At 60.6% G+C, this 27826-nt stretch overlaps 2 protein-coding genes across 9 annotated transcripts; both read left to right on the top strand.

Annotated features, from left to right (window-relative positions):
• The first annotated feature begins 1727 nt into the window (after nucleotides 1-1727).
• DAZAP1 (DAZ associated protein 1) lies at nucleotides 1728-22330 on the top strand. Of its 8 annotated transcripts, none has more exons than XM_061190896.1 (13): nucleotides 1736-1920; nucleotides 8326-8566; nucleotides 8943-8983; nucleotides 9461-9627; nucleotides 9906-9971; nucleotides 11419-11529; nucleotides 12377-12425; nucleotides 15394-15476; nucleotides 17775-17928; nucleotides 18829-18858; nucleotides 18958-19098; nucleotides 19897-20073; nucleotides 21440-22330. In XM_061190896.1, the coding sequence occupies exons 4-13, from the start codon at nucleotides 9514-9516 to the stop codon at nucleotides 21610-21612; spliced, it is 1098 nt and encodes a 365-aa protein (XP_061046879.1). In that variant the 5' UTR covers nucleotides 1736-1920; nucleotides 8326-8566; nucleotides 8943-8983; nucleotides 9461-9513; the 3' UTR covers nucleotides 21613-22330. The 8 variants fall into 8 exon arrangements, with proteins under 8 accessions (XP_061046877.1, XP_061046876.1, XP_061046875.1 ...); XM_061190891.1 differs by lacking the exons at nucleotides 1736-1920; nucleotides 8326-8566; nucleotides 21440-22330 and adding exons at nucleotides 4998-5435; nucleotides 7191-7276; nucleotides 20661-20764; XM_061190890.1 differs by lacking the exons at nucleotides 1736-1920; nucleotides 8326-8566 and adding exons at nucleotides 5001-5435; nucleotides 7191-7276 and having other exon boundaries at nucleotides 11422-11529.
• A 2990-nt stretch (nucleotides 22331-25320) lies between these two features.
• Nucleotides 25321-27149, top strand: RPS15 (ribosomal protein S15). The gene is made up of 4 exons (XM_061190928.1): nucleotides 25321-25400; nucleotides 25796-25881; nucleotides 26684-26918; nucleotides 27004-27149. Exons 1-4 carry the CDS (start codon nucleotides 25398-25400, stop codon nucleotides 27115-27117), a joined length of 438 nt encoding a protein of 145 aa, XP_061046911.1. The 5' UTR covers nucleotides 25321-25397; the 3' UTR covers nucleotides 27118-27149.
• The last annotated feature ends 677 nt before the right edge of the window (nucleotides 27150-27826 follow it).

Here is a 27826-nt window from a genome sequence, read left to right as displayed (position 1 = left end):
GTCCCACCGTTTGCCCTGGGGTGGGAGGAAGGAAGTGAACGGGGAGGAGGGAAAAGCAAACCGTCAATTTCATTTTTTTAAAAAGATCTGAAGCAAACGTGACAAAAACGCTAACGTGTTCGTTTCAGTGGCAGGTACATAGCTGCTTGTTGTTTTATCCCTGGTAGGTGTCTGTATTTTTAAAAGTATTTTCTTTTTAACAGTTTGTGTCTGCCTTCCTTCATTTGACCACATCCTGTGCATGTTATTCACGCCCTTCGTGGTTTATTTATCCTGTCACCAGTGGATGGACATGGGGGTTGCTTCCAATTTTCTGCTCTTCTAATAGTGCACTGTGAGTAACCTAGGGCGTGTCTGTTTGACTGAGCACTTGGGTCGTGCTCCCCCCACACCCCCCCCAGTGGGGAGCCAGCCCCCCTCCCCCCCCACAAGTGTTACCGGTTTCTTCTGACCAGAAAAACTTCACAGAGCCCCCGGGGCGAAGACAGAACACCTGCCCAATGCCACCTGAGGCCACTCCTTTCCCCTCTGCTGAGCCTCTGCTTCTCACCTGCGAATGGGGACTAATGAGTTACTCTCCTCTGGTGGAACTGATGATGCCAATGTGCTTTGCAAACTATAAAGTGGCCAAAGTGAGGTGTATTTTAAATGTTTTATGTTGTACTGTTTGCCTGTGACCTGGTTCCTTGATTCCTCACATTGTGTCATTTTATGGTGAATCAGTTATATTGTCAGGCTACCAAGAGGCTGAGAAAGTGAGTGGAAAGTCACCACGCAGCACAAACCACCATCTAACAACACCATTCAGGTCAGCTTTTATTATGGTCCGTGTAGACCTGGGTTTCTCCACCTTCCGTGTTGACGTGTTGGGCAGATTATTCTTTGCTGGAGGGACTGTCCTGCCCATTGTAGGATATTTAGCAGCATCCCCAGCCTCCACCCACTAGATGCCAGTAGCACCCACCTCCAGTGGTGACAACCAAAACCGTATCTCCAGACATGGCTCATTGTCCCCCGGGGGGAGAAGGAGGCTGAATCACTCTGGGTGAAAACCACCGGTGTGGACAAATGAGGGCAGGACAATCCTTGGCACAAGGCAGGGACTCAATGTGTTTTCATAATCATTGGATCTACAGCCAACTGTTGGATTTGATTCCAGTCCTTTCCCTGAGTAAGTGACCTTGGGCAGGTGAATGAGCCTCTCTGACCGTCGGTATCGTCTTCTGGGGGCAGTGGGAGCACTCGACGCGCAGGAGCCGAACGTGGCGCCGAAGCCTCCCGCGGCCTGGCGGGGTGCGGGCGTGGCCTCTTCCCACGGCAGACCCGACTCGCGCCCCCGCCCCGCACTCAAGACCGAACAAGGAAGCCACAGCCGCGCCTGCGCCCCGCGGTGCCTAGCCCCGAGCGCCCGGCCGCGCACGCGCCCCGCGCCGCCGCGCACGCACGTACGTTCGCAGCACGCGCACGCGCACGCACGCGGCTCGATCCGCGCGCTCCCCTCCTCGGGGCGGGGCCGGCGCCGGCGCCGGCGCGCGGGACTCCACTTCCCAACGTGCCCCGCGGCGACGCTTGCAGTCGCCGAGGAGGAAGACCGACGCGCAGCGGCCAAGTGGCGGCGGCGCGGGCCCCGCCGCACGCACGCACGCACGCGCACCCCTGGCTCCGCCCCCGGAGGCCCCGTGCGGGAGCGCGCCCGGGCGTGCGCAGGGCGGCGGCGCGGGCGCGAGGGCGCGCGGTGACCGTTGGCGCTGAGGGGAGGAGGCAGCGCGGCCGCCGCCGTTGCGCAGATCCGGGCCGCGGCTGTGGGGAGGGTGCCGGGGCCAGTGACCTTCCGGAGGCGGGAGCGAGCCAGGGGGCCCGGACGTCGAGCGCCTTCGCCGCCGCCGCCGCCATGAACAACTCGGGCGCCGACGAGATCGGGTGAGGACGCGCCGGCCCGCGCCGCCGCCTCGGCCGGCCCCCGCCCAGACCCGCCCGGCCCGTCAAGGTCACGCCGCGGGGCCGTGCCGAGCCGGCGGCCGGGAACACGGGGGCGCGACGGGCCGGGGGCCCCTGGCGGGACCTGGGGGTCCGGACGCCCCGCCGCCTCGTGGCCGGGGACCCCGAGCGGGAACCGGGGGTCCGGGGAGTTCTGTGGGTCCGGGCGCCCCGCCGCCTCGTGGCCGGGACCCCGAGCCTCAACCGGGGGATCCGGGGAGTCCTGGGGGTCCGGGGGTCCCGCCGCCTCGTGGTCGGCGACCCCGAACCTCCACCGGGGGATCCGGGGAGTCTTGGGGGTTCCTGGGGGTCCCTGCTGTTTCCTGCCTGGGGGAGACCCCGCCGCCGAGCCGGAGTTTACCGCAGGGAGACCCTCGATCGGGAACCCGGGGTGGGGGGTGGGTCCGGGGCACTCTGTCTGCCCCCGCGCCTGGATTTCTCGCTGGCCGGGCGGGGGGGGGGGGCGGAACCGTCCCCGTGCTCGTGCTTTTCCTCGGGGACCTCGAACAGGAACCTGTGGGGTCAGGAACCTAGGGAGCCCCTAGCCCGTGCACGAACTTGGCGGGTCAGCGCACGTGGCGGCCCGGTCGGGGCCGGGGGGGGGGGTTCCAGTTCTGCCACCGCCCCGCTTCTCCCACCCGGGACTCAGCGAGTGCCCACTCCACCATCTACTCTCCTCCCAAGTGTAGTTTCGCAAACCGAAGGCCCGAGGGCCAAGGTCATGGGGGGCCGTCCCCGGTCTGCAAGCAGCGCACCCCGCAGTGTCCACCATCTCAGCGCCTCCGCGCCACCTGATGGGGTGTCTGCAACTGTTGTTTTTATGTTGCTGGAGCCCCTTCCTGCTCAGCCCCCACCTAACCCCCATGGGCGGGTTTAAGATAAAGAGAAAGAGAAACTTGGGCGGTGGACAGACAGGCGTGCTCCTGAGGTCTTTCTCCTTGGTGCAACTATTAGTGAGAGAAGGTTTGTTATAGCTAAGTTTCCCTTTTAATTATAGCCTTGCCTAATGTTAAACGAGCTGGAGAGAAGAGTGATCCCCGAGGAGCTAGGAAATCCCATTCTGCCCTAGTCTAGGGGTTTGGTCTAGTTTTCTTTGCAGAGACTGGTTTCTACAGCATCAGCGTAATTTTACAGTTAAATTCTTTTTGCGGAGATGGCAGAACAGCCTGGGCTGGGTTTCCGTGGCCTTGTGTACATTTCTCCATGCACTTAGCTTTGAACAGATGTGGTGTTTACAAAACGCTTGATTTGGTGAGTAAGTCATTGTTGGCTGGTGGGTGGCTGGCCTCACTGAGCCCCCGCCAGGTTCCAGCAGCCAGGTTCCAGCAGCACGTTACATCATAGGACATAAAGTGTGTTTTGTGGGCTCCCCCCTCCAGAACCCCACAGCGTTTAGAGGACCAGAAAGAAGGCGTGTAGCTCCTAGCCTGCTTTGTTTAGGAAAGACGTACAGGCACTGGAAGTCTGAGCTGTGTGTCGGGTAAGTGAAAAGTTGCAGCGCTTCCGCTGGGAAACTAGGATGTGGGCAGAAAGAAAGTTGCTGCCGAAAGGGGCAGGACCTGAGGGAGCGGCAGCAGGTCTTCCACAGCCACATGGGCCTCTTTTCCTGACAGCCAAGCCTTCTGCGGCCAAGAGGCTGACTTCTTTAGGCCTGGGCTGCCTTTCCTCTCGCCTGGGAAGGCAGGGAGCCTCCAGATCCAAGAGGCCTGCCCCTCTGTGTGCCCTCGAAGAGACGGCCAGACAGGGGTCCCTGGCAGTTCACCCCGACAGCTTGTACCAACCCCTGGGCGAGGGTGGAGCCAGGATCCAAGGCTGGGTCTGGAGGGTCCCACCCTCGGCACCGCAGACCCACCCCAGACCCATAGGCAGCTTGGGGAGGCCGCAGAGCAAGTAGCAGAACCAGGATCGGGATGAGGGACCTGCCTCGCCGCGCTCCCCTCGCCACCCTGCTGAATGCGCCCAGGTTACCTGAGTTCTAAAGTCGTAGGCGTCAGGTGTCCCCGGAACTTTATTGCTTTGCCCCAAAACATTGGTCAGTTTCTGTTTTCTGTGGGAGCCTTGTTTCCGTTTGTTGTGGGAAGTCTGGGTCCACCTTGACTTCCTTGCTCTGTGTGGTGTTCTAGTTCAGTGCTCGTGACCCCATCTGGGTCCCTGGTGATGGGCCCTCTTGGAGTTTCCCGTGGGGGGACCACCGTTGCCCACTTTGGGTGGTCACCGTGTGGGAGCGCGCGTCATGCTCAGACGAGGTGGTAGCCATGTTACGGGGATGTGACAGTCTCACTGATCGCTGACGACACCCACTCTCCCCTCAGACCTCCTTCGCTTTGGTGTCTGGTCAGCCGCTGCCGAGCAGCTCCCAGGCCAGAGGGGCAGCTGCACTGTCGGGGACGGTACCTGCGTCCTCAGGAAGTGGGTGGATGCCTGGGGTGCCGCCCCATCGGGGATCTGCACTTTTGAGTTTGAGCCTTTGAAGGCAAAGCTTCCCCGCGTCTGGACTGTACAGGGGCTGGTGAGGCCACTGCTTTTAGTTCATGTTTTCGTCATCTTGGTTGTCACAGTGGCCCGAGCAGAGCCGGGGCGGGTCTTGAGGGCAGAGGCCCAATAGGAGCAGCAGGTGTCACGTGTGGCCTCGTGGAGCCCGGGTGCCAGGGGCGGATGTCCTCCCTCCTGGGCCGCCCGGCGGGACAGGCGCTCACCTTGCTGAGGGCCGGGGAGCGGTCAGGGTTGTGTCCCGGTCTCCTCCGTGGCCTTGGAGAGTCAGCTTAAAGAGGGGTCCCCGGACTGAGGTTCTGGGGACTGACGTGTCATGGAGCCGGAGAGGAGTTTGAGGGGGGTTTTATCTGGCAGATGAGGTTCTGCTGGCGTTCCCCGGGGCTGGTGAGACAGGGACCCTTGGATGTGACTGAGGGGAGGGGAGGGTCCCAGGGCGAGGAGGGACCTGGGGGAGGGGAGGGAAAGCGGCAGTGGGTCTCTGGAGAGAGGCGTGGGCACGCGCTGCTCAGGGCGGAAACTCGGGAGGTGGGTGATGGGGGGGCACATGAGGGCTCAGGTGACTTAGCACCGGAGTAGTCCTGGGGTGGAGCCTGTGGGTCCCTCATGGGCGCGGCTCTTTCTGGAATGGTTACTTGCGGAGGCTTTGGACGCAGAGAGCCTTCCGTTGAGCTCTGGCTGGCCCCGTGGGTGTAGACCGGGAGCACGCAGGGCCGAGCGAGCTTCCTGAGGCCTGTGGGCGTGAGCGCCCTATGGGGGGGCCGCTGTGTGGTGGGGGAAGAGGTGTTTCCTGCCCTGTAGGGGTGGGGGTGGAGGGCCTTTTCTCTGGGGCTTCTCTCTTGCATTTTGGAGCTGTCTTGGGCTCTGCAGGGTGTGGAACAGCATCCCTGGCCCCCACCCCCTCGATGCCAGAAGCCACAGATGTCCCCAGACGTGGTCCAGTGTCCCCTGGGGGCAGGATTGTCCAGGTGAGACCCCTGTTTGGGAGCATTTGCTCTTTGAGGCCTGGTTCCCAGTATGTCCATGCCGCTCGCTCCCGTGGGTTGGGACGTGTGTCCCAGGGCTGGTTGGACGCCTGTACAGTTGGCTGTGATGCTGGGGGCTGCTCCGCTTGACTCCCTTCTGGTTCCGGCCGTTGCAGTGGGCCCCAGCACCTGGACCTGGTGGCATGCTGCCCTCTGTGCGGGGCCCCTCCTCAGAGCCCCTGCCCTGGGCTGCGCTGGACCTCTGTAGCTTCAGCTCTGACCCCTCCCTCGGCGGGGCACACCGAGGCTTAGAAGGGTCAGGGGACTCGGCCAAGGTCACTCCCAGGGTGGCCAGGCTAGAATTGGGTGCACCCCTGCAGGCGAGCGGGGCTGTGTTTCAGCGGAGGTCATTGTCTGGGGGGCTCTGGCCGGCGGGGGTCGGTGGGCTGTGGTGTCTGTCGGGAGCTGGCGCGCCTCCCACGTGCTCAGCGAAGGTCGGCCCAGGCTTTCCATGTGTTGTGCGGCCCCATAGTTTGTGAGAGGTGATCTCACCGGCCAGCGGAGGGAAGCCCGGTCTGCGGGGTGAGACCCCTGCCCCGACCACTGTCTTTGGGGTGTCTAGTCTGTCACAGCAGAAGGGCTGAAAGTGGGGTGGCTCCCTGGCTGCAGAAAGGCGTGAACACAGGCTGTCGAGGAGAGGGCTGCCTGCCGGACCGTGTGAGGGGTCCTGGCCTCGGCCCCCTGCCCTCCTGGGCGCGGCCTGTGGTGCCTGCCGTGGGCAGCCTGGGCCGGGGAAGCCACCGGAGCCTGACTTCCTGGCGTACGTACCACACAGTTGCCCTAAAGTACCCAGAGCAAGAACAGGGGAGTCATCCAGAGCAGGGGAGTCATCCAGAGCAGTTTTCCATTCAGCAGCCGGAAGAGGGTGAGTGTTTCCCGGATCCCAGCACCCAGTCACTTGTGCCGAACCCCTTCCTGGAGGAAGGCAGCGACCGCACCCCGGCAGTCAGGGTGCAGGCCCCGGGAGCCAGCGCTGACTGCAGGCCTCCTCTCGGGTCTCCAGGGATGGAGGGGTGTGACAGAGCCAGGAGGTCCCCTGGGGGTGGGGCGGGGTCTGTGGGAGGGCCCCCCAGTTTCCATCTTCAGCTGAGTGATGACTCTGGCACCCTTCAGAGCAGGGAAGGGCTGGAGAGAGGCTGCCACGCGGGGTCAGCTGACCCTTCATCTGCTGAGTTGTGTGTAAGCGCCCAGAAAGGCCTGAGGTCATCTGGTGCCAGCAAGTCTGTCTGGGCCACCCCCCGACGGCGGCAGGGCGGGCAGAGCCTGGCGCCCTGTGCAGGTGTGTTGACTGCGATACCGGCGATGGCGCCAAGTCTGCCTAGAGCCCCCGAGTCCCTGCCACCGCGGGTCAGTGAGGTCTCCCTGGGCCTTCCGGAACCTTCCATCTGCAGACAGGGAGCAGGAGGAAAGGAAATATATAGAGCACCCAGCACAGCGCTGGCATGGGGTCTCCGGTCACATAGAGCTCTCTCCTGTGCCAGCTGTGCTCCTGGCATCTTCTCAGGAGTGAGCAGCTTTCGCCTCCTAGTTTATATAACTTGGGACTCGCAGAGCAGTGACAGGAACAGGGGCACAGTCGCCACGACCTCCTCACGCCGGCCCCGCTGCATGCTTTCCGTGCCGCGTTCCAGCCCTGTGCGCCTCTGGACGCTCCTGTGTGTCCTGTTTTCCAAGAACAGAAACATTTTCTAAATACAGCACAGTGATAGAATCAGGAAGCACATATCAACACCATATCATCGTCTAATCCACGGGGCAGATTCCGGTTTTGTCAATTTGCACAGGTGATGGCCTTTCTCTCTCTTTTCTCCTTAACGTCTGATTTTGAAATTTAAACGAGGGCTAGAACCTGGACTGGTCAGACCAGTTCCTTCCTCCTCAGCGCATGGGGGTTGGGTTGCTTGGAGGGGCTGGCTGACAACCTTCCTGTCCTGGCCACGTGCAGGCTAAACAGAGGTGGGTATTCCTCTAAGTGAGTTGGCGTTTGTCTCAGGTTTTTTGAGACTGCTCCAGGTCCTTTGTTTCTTCAAGCTGCTTTTCCACAACAAACCCATTTGTGCTTGTGCCCAAGGCCTGGGCACAGAGGCGGTCCATGCCGGCCTCAGGGCCCTTCGGTCATCGCCCACCTGGGTGCCAGGCCCTGGGGCAGTGGGGCACAGCTGTGGGCTGTACTCCCCAGGGTCTCTAGGAGGCAGGAGGAGCCTGGCCTGACCTCACAGGGGTGCGTAGGGGACAGGACAGGAAGGTCATGAGGCCCGGGTGAGAGCTCCTGGCCTCCCCATCCAGGAACGTGCTCTGTGTTGGGGGGACGGGGGCATGTTGAGGATGGCAGGGGCCACCTGTCTGGGGCGGGGAAATTGTTTCTTCCACGCTGAGTTTCTCTCCCCCAGGCAGAAAGCCGCAGTGGGAGGGACCCCTGAGTGCGGCTAGGGCCACTGCCATGCAAGGGTCTGTCCTTGCATCCCGGCTGCCGGTTCTTGGGCGCATGGGGGCTCAGCGCGCTCAGCCTCGGGGGGCCGTTTTGTCTTTAAGCCAAGCAAGGTGAGGTTGGCTGTGGACAGGGACAGTGCCTGGGTGCCGTTCCGAGGGTGACGGGGTCAGTCCTTTCCCCGGGGCAGCAGGCGGGATGGAGAGCCCCGTCCCCTGCCTGCCCTATCACACCTGCCCAGGATCGGGTTGGGAGCCCGCAGCACAGGGCACCTCTCCGTTCACTTAGGCCCAGCCAGCCTGAGAGTGGTGGGCAGTGGAAGGCTCCTGGGTTCTGGACCCGCCCCGGGACCTCGTGGACACTAGGCAGGGAGGCCACCGGAAGTTTTCCTCTCAAACATTCTAGGGCACCTGTCCGAAAGGACAGCCCGGGCCACCCTGCCACGTCTGAGCTCCAGGGACCTCCCCAGTGATTTGTGGGTCCTTACTTGTGACCACGTGCTGCATATCCCAGCTTTGTCCTAAAGCCCTCACCCCCGCTGTCGTCCGAGTTTGTGGCGTGGGATCTCAGCTCTGGACTTGGAAACCTTTGGTGTTTGCTGAGCAGTTGGGAAGCTGCCCCGTGATCCTGCTCCCAAACTGGCACGGTAGGGGGTGTCGTCGGTCTCTCTTTTCTTACTGTGGTTGAGGTTAGCGTGTACATGCGACTTGGGACGTTCTAACTCTCACGCCCGCCCTGTGGGCAGATCTTGGAGGCCTCTTTCATGCCTTTGACTGATGAGGCTGGGCCATGGCCGTGCCCCGGGTTACCACCTTAGGCTAGGCCAGATGGTCGGCACCTTGGGCAGAACCCTCTTTTTTTGCGGGGGGCGCTGTGCCATGCAGCCTGCGGGATCTTAGTTCCCCGACCAGGGCTTTGAACCCAGGCCACGGCAGTGAGCACCGAGTCCTAACCGCTGGATCACTAGGGAGTTCCCAGGGCAGAACCCTCTTGACCCTGAATGTTTTCTCATTGCATTGCAGGAAGCTCTTCGTGGGCGGTCTTGACTGGAGCACCACCCAAGGTAGGTGCGAGTGGACCTCGGTCTTTGGATTGTGTGAATTGTCTTTAATTCCTGACTTATTTGTTGTCTTGGTTTCTGGGAAGGGGCACTTGATCAGGAGTTGATGGGGGCAGAGATGAATGATCGTGGGCTTTGGAACTTGATCTCGTCCTGGTGCTTCATGGTCATGGTCACGGTCGGGGAGGGTGGCCGGCTCTGAAGGCAGAGGCTGTTGGCATGTGGAGGTGGAGCCAGGAGGGCTAGGGATCCGCTGGCTCTGCCTACTCAGCTGTGGCCTTTCTCCTTCCCGCGGAGATGGGGTGCACCTTCCCTTCCCTGGCGCCCCGTCCTTCACCCTCTCCGCTGCCCCCACGTCAGTGGATCAGCCAGTTTAAAGGTTCCTAGTTGCACACTTTCCAGGTCAGGCTGACTGGCTGGGAGCGTGTGACCTGCCTAATGCCCTGCTGTGCATGTACGTATGTCCCGATCTCTGAGCAGAGACGCTGCGCAGCTACTTTTCCCAGTATGGAGAGGTTGTGGACTGCGTGATCATGAAAGACAAGACAACCAACCAGTCTCGAGGGTTTGGGTTCGTCAAATTCAAAGACCCAAACTGCGTGGGCACAGTACTGGCCAGCAGACCACACACCCTCGATGGCCGAAACGTGAGTGCCGGTCCCTGAAGAAAGCTCTTCGTCTTGTTGTGTGTGGCTCCTGGGCGTGCCTCTGTGCCCGAGCTGTGGTGTGTGTGTGTGTGTCGAGGACTGCTTTCCCGTGGGATTGGTTTGAAGGGGTTAAGGCTCCGAGCTTAGACCGGGCGCTGGGCCAGGATGCGGCCCGGGCCACCTGATGGGCCCTGTGCCCCTGGCCCTGCTGCTCACACCTTCTCTTCTGGGGGAAACAAGCCTCCTGTTCACCACTGCTCCTTTGAAACTTCCAACAGATCGACCCAAAGCCATGTACGCCGCGGGGGATGCAGCCGGAGAGGACGCGGCCGAAGGAAGGCTGGGTAAGGGGCTGGGGGCTCCTCCTGGGTGTCCCGCAGCCGCTGATGCGAGGGGAGCCGTGTCTCCGACCTGGGTCCTTGCTCACTCCGACTGAGCAACAGGAGGGCTTCCGGCATGAGGTTGAGCAGCTGAGAACTGCTCGGGTCAATTCAGTGTTGGAAGTTTTTTATCTTGTAGCCCAGAAGTTTCTTATTAGTCTTCCTTGCAAACGACGGCTCACAGCCATCTGTCGTTAGGAACCTTCCGCTGTATCCGCGCCGACTGCTCCCGGCCGCCCCCCGCCCTGCTCAGCGCTCCGCTGACTGCTCCCCTCCAGGGAGGAGGCCTGCTGCGTTCAGAACCCACCTTGGGACTCTTGTGAGCCGCGTGTGGCCCCCGGCGCCAGGCCAGCCGTCACCCAGAGTGCCCTGTCCTCGAGGAAAGCCCTGCTGGACGGGCTGGCCTGGGGGCTGTGCGGGGCTAGGGCCCGGGCACCTGCATTTCCATCAGGGGCCTCAGACCAAGGGCGTATTTTTCCCGCTTTCCGTTAGGAAATATCAAATACAGAAAAAGAGTGGTACAGTGAACACCTAAATAAAACACTGCCCAGATTCATCAGTGGTCAGCATCAGTGATCTACACAGCCGTCCCTCGGTGGGATCTGCGGGGACTGCTTCCAGGACCCCCGAGGTGACCAGAATCCACAGACGCTCAAGTCCCTTACGTAAAATGGCCTGTAACCTACGCACGTCCTCCTGTGCACTTTAAACCATCTCTGGATGACTCATGATACCTGATACAGTGTAAATAGTTGGCTGGCGTGCGGCAAATTCAAGTTTTGCTTTGTGGAACTTTGTGGAATTTTTTTTTCCGAATATTTTTGATCCACGGTTGGTCGAATCGAAGGACGCGGAACCTGTGGCTGCGGAGGCCGGCCGTGTGTGTACCCACCTCCGCACCTGCCCCTGCCGCTGGCACCCCACCCCCACGCCCAAAAGTGCAGCCTTTGCGTCCCCAGCTGCTGGTGTCGGGGGGGGTGGGAGGAGGTGGCAGCGCGGGGTGTCCACAGAGAGCGGGGTCCAGGCCAGAAGGCGGAAGAGGTGGCAACTGAACCTCAGTTACCAGAACTTTCCACCGTCCTTGCGTCACCAGCTTACACACTGCCCCTGGAAGCGAGCCTGGTCTGCCAGTTTGGTTTGTGCAGGCCACCCTGGTACTCGTTCTCCTCCCCTAAAGCCCTGGGTTCCACACCGCAGAGCTGGCAGGCGCCGTGGGTGGGCGCGCTTGGGGCGCCCCGGCCTCTGTCGGCGGGTGGACGCGTTTGTTCGTACAGCGGCCGTTGCGGTTTTCTGGACTCACTGGGCTCCTGGGGTGTCTGGTCTGACCTTCAGAGGCCACGCCGTGCACAACAGCGGGGAGTGTTAGGAAGTTTCCCCACGTGAACTAACGATCTTCTCTTCCTTGAAACAGCAGAAAGGACCCAGGAGTGATAACAGTAAATCAAATAAGATATTTGTCGGTGGAATTCCTCACAATTGTGGTGAGACAGAGCTCAGGGAATACTTCAAGAAATTCGGAGTGGTGAGTTCTCCCCGCGCCAGCAGCAGGTCGGTCAGGGCGGGAGTGGCGGAGCCCTGTGTCCTGGGGAGGCTGAGCCTGGCACAAAGCAGACCAAAGCCCCATCCATTCCCTGCGTGGCCAGTTACCATCCTAGGAGAGGACTTACTGTAAATGGGACAGACTGACCTCCTGGAAGGCCCTCGGGTCGGTTGTAGCCACCGCAGTGGAAAGCGCTAGATGGTGTCAGGGAGAAGGGGCTGGGCTTGGGTGAGGCTTCCGCCCCCTCCCATAGGATGGGGGGCGGGTGGGTTTGTTTTCTGGAAGAGGCTAAAAAACGTCAGAATCTTACGGGGGCTCCTATGGGGAGCTGAGTTCTAGCAGGGCAGACAGGACACAGGCAGGGCTTAGGGGGCCAGTGGGCGGGGAGGCTGTCCCCTCATCCGAAGCAGAGACACGAAGTCCCCCCAGGCTTCCACCGGCCACGCATGCCCTGGCTGCAGCGTGCTTGCCTGGTGGTGCCTGTGTGTGCCCAGGGCCTGGCAGGAACTTGCGCAGAGCGGACGAGGAGGGGAGCGTGGTGGCCCAGCCAGGCCGGGGACTCTGATCCCGGGTGGGAGGTCCTGGCTCTCGTCTCCCCACTGGAGCGTGGGGCCTGGGCCCCTGGTGACCCGCCGCCCACCCTGCCCCGTGAGCACCCCTCGACCTGCTCTCGGCCCCGTGGGTCTCAGAGCCCAGGAAGCTGGCCTTTTGCCTTGGGACTTCCTGCACTCGGCAGCCAGTCCCAGGCAGCGGGGGCCGGGAGTGTTGTAGGCAGATGTGCCCGTGCCACCTGCAGACCTGGGCCCTCAGACGCCCATCTCCCTTCCAGGTCACGGAAGTGGTCATGATCTACGACGCGGAAAAGCAGAGGCCTCGAGGTAAAAGAGATGGAGTTTGTCCCTGGCCTTCCCCTCAGATGGCAAACTATCTCACAATTAGGTGGTGGTTGTAGCGAGCCTTGCCTCAGGAGAGGGTGGTTTGGAGACTGAAGTCCCTTCCCACGCAGCCCCAGCCTGTCTGCTTCCCAAGGGCAGGCGGTACAACCTTTTTTTTTTTTTTTTTTTTAGCTCGTTCTTTTGAAGTTTTTACAACTTGGAATGAATTTCAACATGGTTTCTGTTTTTAAGGGTGTCCTGAAAGATCAGTCTTTCTTTTAAATTGTGAACTTCCTCAATTACGACCGTCTCCTGTTTTAAGTTCACTCCAGCGAAGTCAGGAGTCTCATTTCATGTCGTCAGGCTAGGTCTGCCCCAGCTCGGCTTGAACGTGGAGTTCCCTTGATCCATCCCATGCTTTTTTCTTCTTTTCTTATTCTTTTTCCCCTAAGTCGGCGGGGCAGGTGGGAGGAGGGCAAGGAGCCGTCCCAGCGTGTCCCCACCAGGCTCCCCCAGCCGCCCACCTGCACGTCCACTTTGGTTTGCGGGGCTGGGATACTGGGCGCCCAATTTCCGTGCCCTTTGTTTTTCTTTCTTTCCTTTTTTTTTTTTCCCCCCCTGGCTGCTGCTATTTGTCCCTGCCTCTGTGTTTTGGTTCCTGAACCGCTTTTGGACTGGCCTTGTGAGCTAGGTGCGCCAGGCCCTACGGCCCCTGCCCAGCCCCTCGAGGCATCCAAGCGTGGCCGGCGCCGCCCGCAGCATGCGCCCGCCATGCTGGAGAATAGTTTGCCATTTGAACCTCATCCTCCTCTTCCTCCATGATTAAGTAACGTATCCTCACTTCATGTCGATTAAGCTGTTAAGTCTTAGTCTTAATTTTAATGTAGACGTACATGCTTAGTGACATACTTAAGTGTTTCATAGTAAAGTACAGTAATGTTAAGTAAGTTGTTTTTCCTTTTCTCTCTGTGAATTGTTTGTGATTAACGATATCTCTTTAGATTTCTCTTCTCCAGGTGCTAAATTATATCACACAGGTACAGGCCAGTCCCGCAGTCAGAGGAGGGAGCGGGCTTTGCTCCAGTGGGGTGTAAACGAAGTTTCAGTGTGTTTCTGTTCCGCTTCCTCAGCGGTGATGTCGCCTCTTGACAGACAGACGCGTCCCTAGAAGCCCCGCCCCGGGGCTCCTTCCCCACGACTCACCGCCTCTTGCACTCTAAGGACCGCGAGCCCTGTGGCTTCAGACACTCCTGCACTTGGAGAAAACGTTCACTTTTTCACATGCTGTTCATCACCCATGTTGTGTTAACACCATTTGCCTCCGATCTTGGGACGCCTCGGGACGCGGGGGTCCCGAGGCTGCTCTTAGACACCCCGTGGGCCGCCTGTGGTCCTCAGCCCGGGCCCAGGGGCGCCGGGCAGCCTGGGCGGGGTCTGGGCAGGAGGGGCTGCGGGAGAGCGCTCGGGGCTCGCCCCTCGGCCCCGTTCCCGTGTGGCTCCTGACACCCTCCTCCGCCGTGGGGCTTGGCGAGTCCCCGCGCGGCCCCCAGTGCTAGGCGGGTGGAGGGCGGGAGCTGCGCCAGAGCCAGCAGTTGGTCAGCAGGCGCCCCGAGAGCTCGTCCCTACTTTCTCTCCTTCCTGAGCTTTCTCCAAAGCCTCCCTCCCTCCCTCCCTCCCTGTCCCTCGGTCCATCTGAGCCTCCCCGTCCCCGCCCGGTGCTCAGTCCCCACACACCCCGGCCGCCGCCTTTGCTCCCTCACGCCCTCCCGCGTGCCCGTGCCCGCCACTGCGGCCCGTCTCCTCCAGTCTGTTCATGGTTCCTCCCCACGCCGTGTGCAGGTTCTGTGTGCGTGTGTGTCACGCTCAGGCACGCGCGTGTGCGGAGAGAACGGGCCTCCCTGCGAGGCTGCTGCCCACCGTTCTGAGCTGCCTTCCTTCCTCCATCCTTCTCCCACCACAGTTTTGCCAGGAGTCTTTCCACGTGGTCTGTACGACTGTGCTCCCGCATCCTTCTTTGCTCAGCTTGAGAGGCCTGGAGGCAGCTGCTCTTTCCTGGGCGCTCCCTCCCCTGCCACCCAGGGCTGCCCCCCGCCCCGTGCATCCACCTCCCGCGGTGCTCCGTGCCCCTCCCCCCACACCCATCTTCCGCCCCTTCTCGGCCCTGGCCCTTCCCCTGGCCTGTCCTTTGTTGTTCAGGGTCTTCCGGCAGCCAGCTGCCGTGGGGGACCTGTAGTGCTCAGCGCAGATGGGCCCTGGGGAGCCAGAGCAGCAGCCTGAGGGCTGGACACTCCACGCTAGCCAGGCGGCCGAGCTCACCAGACCAGCAAACTTCGTTTATACTGCACTCTCTTGTGTTTGGGAAACGCTAAATTGTTTTTCCCTTTGAAATTGTCCTTTTGATGACATGGTGCCTCTTGCTCTTGCTGCCGACAGCAGTGTTTGACCTGCTGGAACCCACTGTGGCCTGTATCTCTGTGTATTTATTTATGTAGCTACGTATAGATAGACACCTGTATACATACGTACGTTACCTTGGCAGGACTCCTCGGGCTTACCCAACAGTGTTGGGCAAGCTTGGCGAGGCTCTAACTGGTAGAGACGTACCTCTGTTAAGGCGCTAGAACAATGTACGGCTGCTGTCAGCACTAGCTGCAAAGCGACTGCCAGCCGAGGGGGAGGACCCTGGGTTTCAGAAAGGCAGAAGCACACCCATGACACGCTCGGGGCTGCCCGCCAGCCGGGCCCTCGCCGCCCTGCTGTTCGGGCTGCTGCTGAGACGCGCCCCGGTGGTTCCAAGGTCACCTCTGGAGGAAGCGGCGTCGGGGCTGAGACGTGCTCATGCCCCACAGCCTTGCACACTTGCTTCGCTGAAACCCTTGGTCGATCCCTCGGCCCGTCCCTAATACTGTTCATCATCCTGTTTTGTGTCACAACACCCTGCTACCTTGATTCACTCTTCGTCGTTGGCTAGGTTTTGGATTTATTACTTTCGAGGACGAACAATCAGTGGACCAGGCTGTCAACATGCATTTTCACGACATCATGGGCAAAAAAGTGTGTAGTTGTAGTTTTATTTTACCTTAAGACCAAACTAAGTCTTAGGCAACCTAGGGATTTCACTGGAGAGGAAATCCCTTGACAGGAGGAGGGCCGGGCTAGTCATCCTGGGACCCCGTGCTGGGGGTCGGACCCGGTTCTGGGAGCCCCTGGCTCTAGAGCCCCTGGGGGGCGGCCGGCGGGGCGGGCAGGCTGGCGTCCAGTGAAGTCACGGGTTGCCTCAGGCTTGGTTTCAGTGACCACTCCTTCAGATGTGTGTCCCCTCCCCTCCCATCCCACGCCGGCCTGTAAAGTGCCGGGCCGTGAACCTTTGAGAACAGGTTCCGTGTAAAACTGAAGGCAACGTAAACATCCTGAAGGATTGGTTTTCAAATTGGGTCACTTACTGTGAACTCGGTACCGACCACATGCTCCTGATAGTTCTTAACTCCATGCAGTCAAGTGACCTCTGGTTGTTTCATCTTCATACTGTGTTGCTGCCACGGAGGGAACCTCTCGGGAGGTGGCCAGACCCCTCATTTTCCGGCCCTGAGCTTGCTGAGAACTCAGCTCTCACCTGAGTAGCTGGTGGGCGGCTGTGCAGTCGGCCAGGCTGCCGTCCCTCCCAGGCCCTCGGCTTGTCCTCGTCCCCTCGGCAAGCCCAGCCCTTCTGCCGGAGCCCTGGCCAACTCGTCGGCTGAGACGTGGAGGGAATCTGGCCCCATGGGTACCCCCCCGCCCCCTCACTTTACAGATGGGCGGCTGACTCAGCTCCACCCGAACCTGACTGTGCAGGAGACACAGTCATGCTCTCAGTTTGAGACGTTCATTGATGCTCCTAGTTTAAGGTTAGCGTGCAGATTCCGAGGGTGTGCGCTGTTACGAACACACGTTCAGAGGAGCCCGTGTCCCATGTTTTAAGGTCCTGTGGCGTTTACGACTGGGGAGAAGTGAGGTCCTCCTTCAGGGACAGAGAGGCCCGCGCAGTGCACGGATCTGCTCCCGGGGCAGAGTCCAGCTCCAGCCCCATCTCGAAGGGCTGGGGCCCACTTGTAATTAAAAGCTAAGGGCAGAATAGGAAGACTAAAAGAATATGTATACTTTTTAAATCACAGGGCTGCTTTGCTTTGTAAGCAGGAACCAAATTCCCTTAAGGAAAGTGTGAAGACTCATTAATTTGAGTTCTTTGAAATGGGTCCTCTGGTCCTGCTTTCACACCGCCCTGAGCTACTGGGGATTTTGTTCCTGTCCATGGAGCATCCTCGGGGCATCGGAAGGTGGGGTCTTTGTGCCTCTTTCCCCCGCCTGTCTGTTCTCTCCCAGGAACGCCTTTAGGCAGAATTGATGGGATTCTGAATACACGATGCTTGGCGCACCAGGCTGTGAGACCCCAAGGACGACTCCAAGTGAATTCATTGTCTCTTTCTCCTCACTAAAATTTATCCTACAAACAAGAATAACTGGGGATTCTAGAACGCTAACGCAGCCCTGGAATCGGGGGTCTTTGCTGTCAGTTGGCCCACATTGGAAAGGCTGTGTAGGCGGGGCTAGGCCTGGTGGGATGGGTACCTCGGTCCCCTTGTCCCGCCCTCCACATGCTGTGGCTCCTGGCACGTCCAAAAGCGGAAGGGTCCTGGGCTGCTGACCTAACACAGTATGAAGATTGCTTACTGATTCAAATGTCCATTTTATTGCATGTTTGTTTACTTTTTTTGTTAGATGTAATGTAAGATTCTCTTATCACATCCATTCCCTCTGACATTATTTTGAGTTAATTGAGATTCTTTAAGCGTTAGCCTGGGGAAGGTAAGTCTTTATCTTCCATTAGACATTTTAAATAAAAAACCTAAGTAAACCAACTGTGTTTCTCAGGTATGAGCTGAAGGGCGCAGGCAGGGCGGGGGCTTTGGAGAGGGCCTGCACGGCCGGGGAGGCCAAGAGGAGGGCTGCGATGGTTGGCACGAGCCTGGCCTGCGTGACCCTGGGTTGACACTGCCCCTTAACTTGACTGAAAGCCCCCTGTCACGCACAGAACTCTCTGCGGACTCTTGGCCCTCAGCCCTGCTCTGCAGTGGGTGGGGCTTCATGTGTCTTACAGTTGGATCTGTTGTACCTGAGAAACATTTTTTAGACAAAAGAATTTAAAAACTTTTTTAAGAAAAAAAAAGTTACTGGCCTAAATAAGGTTTATAGTTAAGTATTTAGTTTTAAGTCATAAGATGCTAAGTGTAGTTGTAAGTTATCTGAGGGTGTGTCTGAAGGGAAGGGGGTCTGAGACCCTCAGCGTCTCCCTAAACCAGAGCTCGATTTGTCTAGGTGGAAGTTAAACGGGCCGAGCCACGGGACAGCAAAAGCCAAGCTCCGGGCCAGCCGGGGGCCAGCCAGTGGGGCAGCCGGGTCGTGCCCAGTGCCGCCAACGGCTGGGCAGGTCAGCCCCCACCCACGTGGCAGCAGGGGTATGGCCCGCAAGGTAAGGCTGGCGCCCCTCCCGACGGGCCCATCCACAGCTGGGACGCGCCCACTGGCACGCGTGCGGGCCGTGGGGGCTGGAACCCGCGCCAGGGCCCCTCCCTGTCCAGGGCTGGGTGGGTCTGTCCCCTCTGCCGCCTGCGGGCGCTGGGAGTGCTGGGCTTGTGCCTCCGGTGGAGGTCGGAGGTGTGTCCCCAAGGGCAGGTGCCACGAGGCCGGAGTGGGAGATGGACGTGGCCTGACTGTCTCGCAGGCTCTGGTCGGAGGCTCTGGGGAGAGCAGGGTTTCCACCCAGGCCCTTTGGGTCTATTCCAGCTCCCCGGGCTGCGGGCCCTCCATGTGGCGCTGGCAGAGCTTTTACGGACAGCTTGGGGGAGGCTTGGGGTGGCCAGGGGCCCCGAGCCAGGATCCAGGAGCCTCCATTCCCTTTAGAAACCCAGAGAAGGGACACTGTCCAGGGAAGGGCACCAGGCGCCCCCAAGCTCATAGACCCGTTTCTGCATGGCTCCAGGCTTCATTCCTGGTCTCTCCAGGGCTGGCTTTTAGAATGTTTTTTATTGCAAAACAAGCCACGGCTGTAGGGGACCATCTAGTGAGACCAGATGCCCTCACACCCACAAGCAGGGGAAGAACCAGTGCTTGGCCGGAGGCCGCCCTGGCTTCCTGCCTCCCAGCCTGAGTCCCACACGTGCGACTGAGTCCCTGCTCTGTGGGCGTCCCCGCCCTCCCGTCTGAGGGGCTGCTTGGAAGAGCTGGGTCTATGTGACCCAAGGAAGGCTCCCCTCTGACGCCTCCCCTGCACCCGTGATGCGTCAGGACACCAGGTCCCGCGGGGGGCGGGGGTCCCCAGTCCACGCCATGGCGCTGACGCGGCACCCACCCTTCTCTGTTTTCCCCGCAGGGATGTGGGTGCCAGCAGGACAGGCGATCGGTGAGTCCCTGTTGGGAGGAGATGGAGAGAACAGGGTGTGAAACTGGCGGGTGGGGCTGGGGGCTTCTGCCCGCCCTCAGCCTGCTTGCTGTGTTCCAGGTGGCTACGGACCGCCCCCCGCGGGAAGAGGAGCCCCGCCGCCGCCCCCGCCCTTCACTTCTTACATCGTGTCCACCCCTCCCGGAGGGTTCCCCCCTCCCCAGGGCTTCCCCCAGGGCTACGGCGCGCCCCCGCAGTTCAGTAAGTGGCCGCGGACCCTGTTGGGGGGGGTGGGGGGGCTGGGAGTTGTTGGGCACAGAGGACCCCCCCCCCGCCCCCCGCTCTTGCTCACCTCAATCCCTCGGGACCTGCTCTCCGTGCTTCACTTGAGGGGGCTTGATTCATTTGCTCTGCCCAGCTGTAATTGAAGAGGCATCAGATGGTCAGCGCCCCTGGAGGGCTGGGGCGGGCCTTCCGTCCCCCAGCACCGTGGGTAGAGGGGGTGCGGCCACACCTGGTGACCGTGTGTCCATCGGGAAAGAGAAGTGCCTCACCTGAACTTGTAGGGCCGACAGGCAGCCACTTGAGTGTGTCGTTCGGCCGGCGGGAAGTGTCTTCCGCCTTCCTTCCCTCGTGGTCCTTGGGGCGGCGTGCTCAGCGGCCCCCTGTGGCCAGTGACCCAGGACCGGGCAGTGCAGCCCTGTAGCCTGGACCAGGGCCTGCGGGCCACCTGATGACCGTGTGCCCTTACAGGAGGGGCGCCTGCTCCCTGCCCAGCCCCCGGCCAGTTTCATTTCTGACGAGAAAGAGTGGGGCACCCTTCATGGACGGCTCACAACTTCCCAGTTTCCCAAGGCCATCCGGGCTGCGGCCCCGCCCCGCTAGGCATGTGCTGCCAGGCTGGCGGCCGGTCGGGCTCTGCCCGGCGGGGGCCGTTTCCTCGGCTGTGGGCCCGGCCTGTGGGCGTCCTCGAGGCCTGGCTGCTGGGGTGGAGGTGGTCCGGGCGGCTCCCCGAGGGCGAGCACCGCGTCTGTGTCTGTCTTTACTGTCTGTCTGCAGGTTTTGGTTACGGGCCTCCACCTCCCCCACCGGATCAGTTTGCCCCCCCGGGGGTCCCCCCGCCACCGGCCACTCCAGGGGCTGCGCCTCTGGCCTTCCCGCCACCTCCGTCTCAGGCCACCCCGGACATGAGCAAACCGCCGTCGGCGCAGCCCGACTTCCCGTACAGCCAGTACGGTGAGTGCCTCGCTCCCTGCATCCACGCGCCGCGGGGAGAGCTCGAGAGACCCAGGCTCGAGCGGGCCTGAAGCAGGCGCTTGGTTTCTGGGGTCTCGGCCAGGGCGCTGGCGCAGAGGAGCATCCGCGGCTGGCAGACGTCCGGGGCCTGTGCCTGGGGCGCCCCGGCGGGCCCTGCCGCCTTGGGTGTCTGGGTTTGTAGGGCGCAAGGAGGGTGTGAGGGCGGTGCGACGTCAGCATTGTGCGTCCCCAAGGGTGCTCGCCAGGTAGCTGCTGGAGCCCGGGGTCCGCACCCATCAGAGGAGCTCCTGTGGGGACAGGGTGGGCCTGGGGCTCTGCTGGCGCTGAACAGACGCCCCCAGCACCCCTACATCGCACACTCTTGTTCCCCTGGGGGCCTTGCCCAGCCGCGGTCCCTGAGCATGTGGGTTCTCGCCTCACCCGGAGCAGGACGCAGCGGCGGTGGCGGGTGTGGGGTCGCCGGCCCCCGGTGGGGGTGTGCGAGCGACAGCGCGTGTGCCCCTCCCCGCCCCCGCTCCTCTGCCGAGGCCGCCTGGGGCAGTCAGCCTGGTCTCGTCTCTTGCCAGGCCTGGGTACCTCTTCTCCAGAGCCGCCAGGCTTCGGCCCTCACTTTGTTTACACTCTTATGGTCAGGCTGAGCAGTGATGTGGCCTAGGTAGGTGGCGCCTCCTCCTCCACGGTCCCCACTGCCTGCGCCCGGGCCACGATGTCGCCTCCTCTGCCATCCTGGGCGGGGGTGGACTCGGCGGTGCCCTCGGGGACGGGCCCTTGCCGGGGCAAGGATCTCGGCCGGCCACCGCCCCGCTGACCCCGAGCTCTCCTTCCATGGGGCAGCACGGTGGGCGTCTGGGCCCCCGGGACAGCCTCCTCTGCCGCGCATGGTGCGGGTCTGCTCCTGCTTGGAGGAGGGGCTGCCCGACCTGGACGGGCTGTGCAGGCAGCACCGTCAGGGCCAAGCTCTGTACCTGTACCTCAGGCTGGCCTGTCACATTTCCTCCCGTCCTGAAATCTGTGCTGAGTCCACCCTGTGTTCCACCCGAGGACAAACTTTCTAGAAGCCTGTGGTCCACCAAGGCAGGCCAGATAATCTGTGTCTCCAGGCTCAAGGGCCATGAGGGCAGGGCAGTGATTGGGGAAAGGGGCTGAGAACAGATGGGACAGACGAGGGGTCTGAGGGGTCTCGGAGCTGCTTTTCTTTCTGTGCAAGACAGCTGCCCAGGGTCCTGCCGAGGCTCCCAGGTGGGCCCTCCACCCTCCGGGTCCACGCCCTGCCCCACACAGGGCCCTGGCCGTGGGTGCCAGTGGGAGCGGAAGCGGTCCCAGCTCACTGGGCTCTTCCCCGCAGGTTACGGACAGGACTTGGCGGGCTTCGGACAGGGCTTCTCAGACCCCAGCCAGCAGCCCCCCTCCTACGGGGGCCCCTCGGTGCCCGGCTCGGGGGGTCCCCCCGCCGGCGGAAGTGGCTTTGGACGCGGTCAGAACCACAACGTACAAGGATTCCACCCCTACCGACGCTAGCCGCAGCACCTAGAGGATGTCAGACGGCTGAGGCCAGGATTCAAACTTGTGAACTCGTGACAATCACAAACTTGGGGAAAATACCAACTGGAGCGTGGGGGGCTTCTGGCGGTAGCTGTGGGCATCTGGACCGAAGTTTTTAAACGTATTCTTTCTCTAACCCATCAGCTCAATAAAAAAGTCACTGGTTCAACAACAGGGTTAAAAAAATTCTTCAGCTTTAATTCAAAACTTCAGGTTTCTTTTTCTTCCTTTTTTTTGAAATTATTTTCCTGAGCCTTTATTTTACCGTATATTGTAAACTTTTATGTTAAAGAAAAAAATATACATTTACAAATTGTGAGATTTTTAAGAGAAATTTTCTACAATGTATACTCGCTTATTTTTTAATTTAAAACAGGGTTTCTGTCGGCACTGGTGGAGGTGAGGGGCGTTTTTAGTCCCTCACTCCTGGCTTTGAGGGTTGGGACTCGTTGGTCCAGAAACTCTGGGAGCTTAAAGAAGAAATCTACTGAGTGTGTTTTGTTTTTTGTTTATTCTTTGCTTTTGTCGACTGGCGTGCCTGGCCACGTCTGCAGGTGCGCCGTGGGGCCGTGCTCGCCTGCGTCCGCCCTGGCGTCAAGGACCAGGAGGCCGGGCCAGCCCATCTCCCGCGCTTGGGGCTTCAGGGCATCCCCGCTGACCGGTTTGAATAAAGAAAGTGCGTTTGGATTAGAAACCCACGCTGTGTCCGTTATTCCCTCTGCTGGGAGGAGCCCCTTTCCGTGCGGGGAGCCCGGGCCCTCCTCGGCAGGTCTGGGGCTTTGGGGGATGTGGTCTCGGGGGCGGGCCTGGTCAGAGCTGCAGACCCACTGTGAGGGACCCTGGGTCCCAGGGTTCAGAGGCCACTTGCCGGGCTCCGAGGAAGAGACGTCTGCACGCACGTGGGTGGGGCTGGCTAGGCCTCCCCCGCCCCTGCGGGAGTGACACCTGGACTGTGGCCTCGGGCAGGCCGCTCATCTTTCCACGAAGTGGGCCGTGGACATGGGTGGGGGGGCTGTCGGTACCCCCAGTTCAGGGCCGGTGGGGTGCAGCTCAGGGAGCTGAAGGTCGTCATGGTGGGCACTTGGTGGGGCACAGCTGCTGCTCACAGGGACCGAGAGGCAGGGCCAGGCCTGGGCAGTGGAGCAGCTCGAGTCCCAGCAAAGGGGGATCCCAGAGATGCAGAGGGAACCTGGGGGCTAGGGAGGCGGGGTGGGACGAGTTCCCACCTGCAGAGTGCCCTCTGCCACGTGAAGTGACGGGGCCGTTCTGTCATCGTAAAAACGACAATCGAGATTTCAGAACATAAATCCTGGATGGCTCCAGTGTGCCAGCCTTGAGAATGCGGTGAACTAGACAGCTGGAGAGCCCCAGCCCAGCACACTTTGCAGGGGAAGGGAAGCTTGGCTCAGCCCAGAAAGCCAGTGAAACGGCATCTTCTCCCCCAGACCCAAGATGACCCTCCAAGACTGCACCCCTCCTCTTCCCGTCCCTCCGGTTCACAGAAGCAGCAGGATCAGGCAGAGCGGGGGACCTCGTGCCCGCACCCTGCAGTCCCCACCACGTGTCGCTGCATTGTTAAAAGTCAGCTCCTTACATCAGCAAGATGAATTCTCTGCAAAATTAGTCTCTTGGCCAAAGGGTGCCGTGCAATCATTGAAGGGCCTTCCAGCCAGCCAGGAGCTCCCAGGACCGCGTTTGCCTCCATAAACTTGGGCAAGCCTGCTTCGCACCTTCACACCCTGATAGACACTTCCTGCAGTCCCAAACACAGTGCTTGTGCCCCACTGGGGCACGGAGGGACGTCCCCTCCTTCACGTGAAGCCTAATTGGCTACCTCCCCCCCCACCCCGCCCCGTTGTGGAAATGGCTGAGGAGGGCTCAGACTTCCCGTCCCCTCCAGGCCAGCCCCAGCTCCCCACAAAGCCACTTGGCCAAGCCTAGTCGGTAGGGGGCTGGAGACGGTCACCTCGTGCCCCACACGCAAACTGGGTGAGGCGCGGTGGAGTCATGTGGCGGGGGGAGGGGAGGGCATTGGCCTTTTCTCTTGTTTTAGCTTCTCATTCCTACCTCAGGGCCGTTGCACATTCACTCCCTCTTCCAGGACCTCAGCCTCCCTGCAGCGCTGGTTGCATCCTCGATCCATTCATGGGGCTTACCCCTGCCAAACGTTTAACTGTTTTCTATGTATCACGTCTTTTTGTTCTTGTATGCCTCTGTTACGGCTTTCTTTTGCATTCAGTGACTATTTTCTAGTGTAGCTAGAAAATTAATTCTTTTAACTTTTTTCATTGTGCTTTTTGAGTTTTCTAGGGGTTGTTCTATAGTTTACCACACACATCTGTTGGGTTGTTTTTTACTGTGACAAAATATAAGATTGGTAGGGGACTTTCCTGGTGGTCCAGTGGCTAAGACTCCACACTTTCACTGCAGGGGGCACAGGTTTGATCCCTGGTCAGGGAACTAAGATCCACATGCCACGCAGCCAAAAAAAAAAAAATTAAAAAAATACAAGATTGGCCATTTTTAACCATTTTTTAAGTGCACAGCTCAGTGGCATTAAGTACATACACATTGTTGTGCAACCACCCCCCCCCCATCCATCTCCAGAACTTTCTCTTCCCAAACTGAAACTCTTAACTCCCCATCCTCCTCCCCTAGCCCCTGACCTCCACCATCTACTTCCTGCCTCTATGGATTTGGGTCCTCTGGGGACCTCACATGGGTGGGAGTATGCAGTATTTTGTCCTTCTATGTCTGGATTCTCTCACTGATGTCCTCAAGGTCCGTCCACATTGTAGCATGTGTCAAAATTTCCTTCCTTTTTAAGGCTCAATTATATTTCACTGTGTGGGTGGACCTCATTGTGTTTATCCCTCATTCATGGATGGACACTTGGGTTGTTTCCATCTTTTGGCTACTGTGAATCATGCTGCTGTGAACATGGGTGTGCAAATCTGTTGGAGTCCCTGCTTTCAGTTCTTTGGGGTATGCACGCAGGAGTGGGATTGCTGGGCCACATGGGACCACATACATCTTAATGTACCAGAATCGCCTTCAGATGGACACCTTGTTCCAGTGACTATTGAAAGCGTACTCCTATATAGCTCTCATCCCTCGGCCCGTCCTTGCTCTTCTTGTTAGACATATTACATGCTTATGTGTTGCAAACCTAGCACTGCAATGTTGCAGTTGTTACTTTATATCGATGTAAGTTCGTCTGTTAAAGGCTGGCTGGTCCCTATCAGGGAAGCCTTTTCTGAGCATCTGTGCAAAGCCAGTGTCCCAACCCCCCGAGTTTCCTTTTGGCTCAGATATCTGTATGACCTTGTTTCTTACGGGTCTGTCTCGCCCACTGGGACGCGACCTCCCTAGGGGAGGGCCAGTCCCGAACCCAGACAGCGCGCTTACTGCAAACAGGCACTCCATGAACACTTTTTTACGTGGATTTCATTATGGAGATTACGGAGAACGAATATGAGTTGCCAAAGCGGGCGGCGACGCGTCCCACGTCCCCCAGTTGAGGAAGGGGCTCCAAAATACTAGGCGGCCGGCCCCAGCCTGGGGTGTCCGAGCACCCAAGGTTGGCAGAGGCTCCTGTATTCCTCGCAGCCAGCGCTCTGGCCTCCGGACAGCAGAGGGCGCGCGTCCTCCGCTGGGAAAGCGGAAGCGCGCGCGCGCAGCCCTGGGGCGGGGGCACGTGAGAGGCCTCGCGATAACTGCGCAGGCGCAGAAAATACGATCTTTTCTGAAGCGCCGACAAGATGGTGAGTGTCGCGGTTACCGTGTCTGTTCCGGGCCCATCCGGCGCCATCCGAGCTCTGGCCGCGCAGTGGAGGCCGGGGTCAGGCCGCGCGGCTGCGGCAGCCTCCTGAAGGCCTCCGGAACCGCCGCCGGACATGGGGGCGCGGGGCGGGCCTGCTGGGTGTCGGGACGACCCGGGGCAGGGAAGGCCTGTGTCGGCCCGCTTGTCCCAGCCGAGTCCCCGTAGCCCCGGGCCGCCCGGGCCGCCCCGGGACGGGCCCGAGGTGGTGCGTCCCCGTGGGCTTCCGTACCCGGGAGGGCCGCACGTTTTTCGGCGGGAGCCGCGGGCCCGGTGATGCCGCCGCAGGCTGGGAGGTGGGTCTCGGGGTTCGGCTCACCCGCATCCCGGCCCGCGCAGGCGGAAGTTGAGCAGAAGAAGAAGCGGACCTTTCGCAAGTTCACCTACCGCGGCGTGGACCTCGACCAGCTGCTGGACATGTCCTAGTAAGTGGCGGCCGGGCGGGGGGGATGGCGGCGGGTTGGGGGCCCCGAGGGCTGGGGGCTGCAGCCTGACCTGCGGCCGCGGCCGTAGACCGTGTGTAAAGGAGAGGGCGGGGCTGCGTGCGGATAAAACTCCACGTGGAGACGTTGAGGATCGAATTTAAGAGGATTTCTACGTGTTCCCTTTGGACGTGTTTTCGTCCACTCGGAAATGTAAACGCTATCCTAGCTCGTGAGCCTCTTGAGCTCGGGTATCTGCAGGCTGGGATTTGGTACGTGGGCGGGAGTTTGCCGATCCCTGGTCTAAGGTTTGGCTGGAGGAGCTGGAAGCTTTTAGGCAGGGTGAGTGCGACGCCCTGGCCCCCAGATGGGGAGGGAGGCTTGCTGACAGCCAGGGACGCCTTTTTTCCTGGAGGTGTGCGCGGGTCTGGCTCGGAGGGGCCGGCTTTCTGGGGGCACAGCACAGGGTCTTCGTTGGCTGTGGGTTTCTCAGGGTGGCCCCGCTCCTGGGTTCTTGAGGCCTTCGGGGCAGAGCAGTTTGCCCGCGAAGTTCGGCTCTTCCGCCTCCTTACCTGAGCTACCTCTTTTCCTGGCTCGGCGTCCTCGTTTGTAGACAGCGGGGGCGGGGGGGGGGCGGTTCTTGAACCGGAGGGCTTTATCCCGAACATTCGGCGCGGGTGCCGTGGGCCCTGGCCGGGCTGCGAGTGTTGCTTTGGGGGCTCTACGGGAAGCGGGAATGTCAGTGGGCGGGCGGTGGGGGGTGAGCCGGGGTTCAGGCCGCCCGCACTGTGCGCTTTGCCTGCAGTGAGCAGCTGATGCAGCTGTACAGCGCGCGGCAGCGGCGGCGGCTGAACCGCGGCCTCCGGAGGAAGCAGCACTCGCTGCTGAAGCGGCTGCGCAAGGCCAAGAAGGAGGCGCCACCCATGGAGAAGCCCGAGGTGGTGAAGACGCACCTGCGCGACATGATCATCCTGCCCGAGATGGTGGGCAGCATGGTGGGCGTCTACAATGGCAAGACTTTCAATCAGGTGGAAATCAAGGTGCGTGTGGGCTGTGCTGGCCCGGGTGGGGGGCAGGGCCTGGCCACCCACGCCCGCCTGACCACCCTGCTTCCTTCCTCCTCAGCCTGAGATGATCGGCCACTACCTAGGCGAGTTCTCCATCACCTACAAGCCTGTGAAGCACGGCCGGCCCGGTATTGGGGCCACCCACTCCTCCCGCTTCATCCCCCTCAAGTAGCCTGCTGGCCAATAAAGGTAGAGACTTGTGTAGCCCCGAGTGCGACCAGTCCTTCCCACGTGTGGTGCTTCCGTCCACCCCCCTGGGAAGGGGGCTGGGCCTGGTCACAAAACCTGGAGGCTCAGGTGGGTCATGGGCCATTGTTGGACAGCGTGTGGCCCTGGGTTTCCTGCTGTAGACACAGCCCCTCTTGAGTAGGCTGAGGCTAGGGAACGGGTGGGTTGGGCTCTGTGATAAGTCCCGGGATGTCCAGGGGCCTGCGCTGCCTGCCTGCATCGGTGCCTCCTCTTGGCTCTCCCTGTGCTCCTGATCAGCTTCCAAAAACCTTCCACAGTAACCCCGGGGCCCCGAGCCTTGGATTGAGCCTTCCTGGGGTGTCCTGTGGGTGGGGTCTCCACCATGTTCCCTAAAGTCTTCCTGGTCAGATCTTGTTTCCTTCACGATGGGAAAGATGGCAGATGCCCCAGTGGATGGACAGGCACGGTGACTGTCCAAGCAGCAGTGAGGCCCTGAGGGGTCCCTGCGACTTGCTGGTGGGATGTGGAAGAAAGTGGATGGGACTCCCAGGTTCTGGCCTGAGCTACTGGAAGGCTGGAGTTGCCATCAGCCAAGGTGGGGAGCAGGGGGGTGTCCTGCAGGTGGCCTTTAGGCACCCAAGTCTGCACCTCAGCGTAGAATGTGAGGGGCGGCCACAGTCCAGCATGGAGGC

The sequence above is a fragment of the Eubalaena glacialis genome, chromosome 4 (assembly GCF_028564815.1).
Source record: "Eubalaena glacialis isolate mEubGla1 chromosome 4, mEubGla1.1.hap2.+ XY, whole genome shotgun sequence".
Classification (NCBI taxonomy): Eukaryota; Metazoa; Chordata; class Mammalia; order Artiodactyla; family Balaenidae; genus Eubalaena; species Eubalaena glacialis.
The sequence above is the reverse complement of the archived record's forward strand: the minus strand, read 5'-3'. Positions and strand labels throughout refer to the sequence as shown.

Bases quoted from the DNA above. Each gene is read 5' to 3' on its own strand.
- DAZAP1 (XM_061190889.1), top strand. From the start codon at position 5,220: ATGGGGGGGCCGCTGTGTGGTGGGGGAAGAGGTGTTTCCTGCCCTGTA. The intron at 7,277-8,942 runs GTGATGGCCTTT...ATTGCATTGCAG, and splicing joins GGTTTTGTCAATTTGCACAG to GAAGCTCTTCGTGGGCGGTC. The intron at 12,426-15,393 runs GTAAAAGAGATG...GTCGTTGGCTAG, and splicing joins GGAAAAGCAGAGGCCTCGAG to GTTTTGGATTTATTACTTTC.
- RPS15 (XM_061190928.1), top strand. The intron at 25,882-26,683 runs GTAAGTGGCGGC...CTTTGCCTGCAG, and splicing joins CAGCTGCTGGACATGTCCTA to TGAGCAGCTGATGCAGCTGT. The intron at 26,919-27,003 runs GTGCGTGTGGGC...CTTCCTCCTCAG, and splicing joins TCAATCAGGTGGAAATCAAG to CCTGAGATGATCGGCCACTA.